This window comes from Atta cephalotes (genome assembly GCF_000143395.1).
Source record: "Atta cephalotes unplaced genomic scaffold scaffold00063, whole genome shotgun sequence".
In the NCBI taxonomy this organism is placed as follows: domain Eukaryota; kingdom Metazoa; phylum Arthropoda; class Insecta; order Hymenoptera; family Formicidae; genus Atta; species Atta cephalotes.
The window spans coordinates 554,833-559,064 of NW_012130127.1; the positions used below are offsets into that span (position 1 = coordinate 554,833).

Here is a 4,232-nt window from a genome sequence, read left to right on the forward strand (position 1 = left end):
GTAGTAGTAGTAGTAGTAGAAGTAGTAGTACGTACGTACGAGGAGANGTAGTAAGATAGAGTAAGAGAGAGAGANANAGANAGANANAGAGAGAGAGAGAGAGAGATTAAAAATAATAAAATCTGTAAATATATTATACTATATTGTACTATATTGTATTCTTATTTCATTCTTTCAAATATTTTCATAATTTTCCTCAGAATTTAGCATATTTCAGTGTACAATAAATTGTAAGAATATTAGAGAAAAGCCGACATAGGTCTCCTAAAGCGACACCCCCTTATTTCTCAAAAACTAACTACATTTTATTAATACTAATAAAATCATGATGTGTTTAGCTAATTAAAGAAGTACAGACTTATAATTCGTATATTTGTGGTCGTATAATTCGTATATTTGTGTGTCGTATAATTCGTATTCGTTATACTTGTTTCTACCAAATCAGTTAAAAACGAATTTAATACAATTGCGAAAATAAAAAATTTCTACGATTTTCTTTTGCAAATTGCGTAGTTTAAATAATAGTGACTATATTATTGACTATATTAATATTACGTCGTTTTAAATGCTTTTCTAAATCAGTTTTATTTATATTATTTTTTCTCTTAATTTTTTCATAATATGATTTTAAATTTAAAATTGGGATAAACCGTCACCTGTCTGTAAAATAGATCAGCTAACTTAATCTTTATAATGTTGCTTTATAATATCAAATAGCTCTATTGGAGCTGAACGCAATCGTGCATATATGGAAAAACTCCTGAAAACTATCGTGTTACATACCATATTTGTATCTTGCAGAACAGTATAAAATAAATATGCATATAATTCAATAAAAATGTTTTATAACGAAGTGAAAAGATTCTGGAAAATCTTATATATATATTTACTTGTGTTTTATACAGATAATTTCTGTAAAAGAAAAAGAATAAGAATATGTAGCATTACATACTACTTATTGTATCAGTTTTGAAGCCCATTTTGTTAGATACTCATTTTTGTTTATTTTACGAAAAAATTAATTATTGCAAAATTGCAACAATAATATAAAAACTGCTTATATTATCTGATAGAAGAATTTTTTAATTTGTATTTATGTTTTTAAAGTTTTATTTTTATCTTTTGTTTAAAAAATATTGTCTAAAAACAAAATGATATCAGTGACTTTCCTCTGTATGTGCATTATTTTTCATTTTCAACAAATAGGATGATAATTCAGTATTCAATTTCTTTAAATATAAATCTGTATAAATTTTCTTCATAATTCTTTTAAATTGAACACTTTTTATTACAATGTTAACTGATTTCATTATTTTTCAGCAGATTTCATTACATTCTTTCAATTATTAATTCCAATATGTTAATTATCCTGTTTTTGTTTTTAGTAACTTTTAATAATGACTCTGTAAAAATATTACACATACTTCATTCTTACTTTATTACTTTTCAGATATTTTCATTAATTTTTCTTAGAATTTATAGTATTTCAATAATATTTCAGTACATACAACAAACTGTAAAAAGTATTATTATAAACTGTAAAAGTATTATATGTTTTGCGCGCATTACTTATCATTTTTTTCAATAATTATCTTTAGGATTCAAAGTATTTCAATATAATTTAATTTAATAATTTAATAATTTAATAATTTAATAATTTAATTTAATTTCTCTGAATAAATTAATATAAATATTAAATATATTTATATATATATTATAATATTAAATATATATATAGTAGTAGTACATGGTAAATATAATTAAAAAGTAAAAACAGGTTTCATAGAAATAAATTTAGAAACAGAAATAGAAACAAATTTTCTGAAAAAAAATCTTGTTTTCAATATATATATATATATATATATATATATATATATATATTGTTATGATAATAACAATATAAAGAACAAATTATATTGAAAAAATGCAATGCTTTTTGTTTTAAGAATATCCAAAAAAATCACAAAAGACATTGATGTTTTATCATTCTAACACTCTCGGAAGCAATAAATAATTATTAAAATTTATTTATTTATTTATTTTTTTATTCTTGTTGAAACACTCGTTAACATTCCCTTCCAAATTCAATAATTCAAAACCTGGTTTTTAGACAGCATGAATGTGTGCACATTTTTATATTACTTTTTTTATTATTTGGATAGAAAAATTTGTTTGACTAAACACCTAATTAAATAAAGTGCCGAAAAAATTTGGGGTGCTTCACCAGGATCTACCTAAAATTATATAATAAATATCTGCATAATTTGGATAAAGTTGTTGATCTATTATTTTTCTATGATCATTACAATCGTAATTTTTTAAATCTATAATCTCGTTTTTGAGAACAATCTATGATAAGATTTGTGTGTAGTTAATCAAAAAAGCGTCTGCTTTATCTATTACTAAGTTATATATGAGAGATTATCTTTTCAATATTTTTTTCTCTCTTATTTTATCGTTGACTTATCGTAGAATTTTGAATATGTCAATTTCAGTACTTCATTATATAAAAAAATTAGACATTTCTATGATAACTCGATTTAATAAAGAATCATCTTAAACTTCCTCATATAAAAGTTGTAATCAAACGATTGTATCGTAATATTATCATTGTTGAAGCTAATTAAAGCAAATAAATTTTATTATGGTGATGTAAATGCAACCATATGTGATCTTTTTAATTTTTAAATTTGTAAATGCGACTAATTTTGATCCTTCGTAATTTTTAATTTTTTACTGTAAATGTTATTATTGAAGATAGTTCAAATTTAGAGCTGGAATATTCATTTTATATTATATTTATTAATTTTTTAAAATTGACATTATTGATTTGCGCACTATTTCTCACGCTAACTCATAGTCCATATTTTTATTGTTTATAAATTTTATGCTTTCTAAGATTACAATAGAAAAAAAATCGATAAAACAAAAATCGATAAACTTACTTATAATAAACTTACTTATGATAATTATTTCTTACAAAATTAAGAAGTAAAATTAATGTGCCAATATTATCTCTTTTAAAATTAATATTGTGGAAAAGTTTCGTACCTGCTTTGGAGGAGACTTCGGTTTCGCCGGCTTCTATCAGTCGTTTTTGTAGCTCTTGATAGATGAGGGAATACGAGTTGATGATGCTGAAGAGTACACCGTTGATTGTGAAGCTACCGATCATAATCATCCAGGCCCTGAGACCACCATCAGGTGGCTCGACGATCGTATTCGCCAGCTCGTTTGCGTGGTTTTCATCATCGAAATCTCCTTTTCGACACATCGCACTACTATCCGTCTGTGACGCCACCGCATTCTCCATTTTATGTATTCTCCTCAACTTTCCGATCGGTGCATCAATCGTTACTACCGCGCTCTCGGCCAGAAGGGGATTGCCTGAATCGAAATTATCAAGGTCGGCCTGAACATGACTTGATGTGCCGATCGGATCATCTGCGGTTGTGCGATTGACTATTCGGATCGATCCGGCAGCGTCATCTTCTAGACCGAAGCCGCTAATGCCCCCATTATCAGTTTCTTCGCCGATCGCCATTGTTATTGTCAGTTATCTGTGTTGATTATTGGCTGTGCTCGTTGAAGAAGTAACTGTAAACTAAAAAAAAACGTTTTAATTCGAATTTTATACACTAAATTAAAGTGCACAAAAAATTATTAATTTGCAATTACGTGTCTTTTTAAAAAGCAATTATGTACTTTCTTTACAACAATTGATTCATCGCATTATTCTGTGCATAAAAGTATATTAAGATACAGTTCCAAAAAATAAATAATTTACGAGATATTCTATGATAGAGAAATTTCATATTAAATTGTGCTAGACTAAAGTATAAAATATGTAAACATTCGTACAAAGATAATAGAGGAAAGCCCCCTATCATGAGAGACACCTAATAGGAGATAGCGTTTCTATTAAATTAATAAACGCTATCTATTGGTTCCATCATGAATTTATTGCTCTTGGATTGAAAACTATTTAGTGGAAAATTTATTATTAGATCATACCTAGTCGTTGTAAAAAACATTTTAGAATTTGGGTGTCTTCAAGTTTCATTGAGATAAGCCTTTAAACTTTTATTATTTAATAAGTAAATATTTAACGATAAATTCTTCATGGAGTGATAGAGTAAAATTGTACTAATAAAAAAATATGTTGAATTACAAGAGTCAGATTTGATAATCGTAAAACCATAAGATGTAGAAATCATAACATGAGATACCCA

At 25.9% G+C, this 4,232-nt stretch overlaps 1 protein-coding gene across 1 annotated transcript in view; it reads right to left on the reverse strand.

The window, feature by feature from the left end:
• LOC105623747 (monocarboxylate transporter 10) overlaps window positions 1-3,544 on the reverse strand; it is a 17,053-nt gene extending 13,509 nt beyond the window's left edge. The window contains exon 1 of the mRNA XM_012205128.1: window positions 3,052-3,544. Coding sequence (XP_012060518.1) covers window positions 3,052-3,544 — 493 coding nt within the window. The remainder of the gene's footprint in view (window positions 1-3,051) is intronic.
• Between the last annotated feature and the right edge of the window lie 688 nt (window positions 3,545-4,232).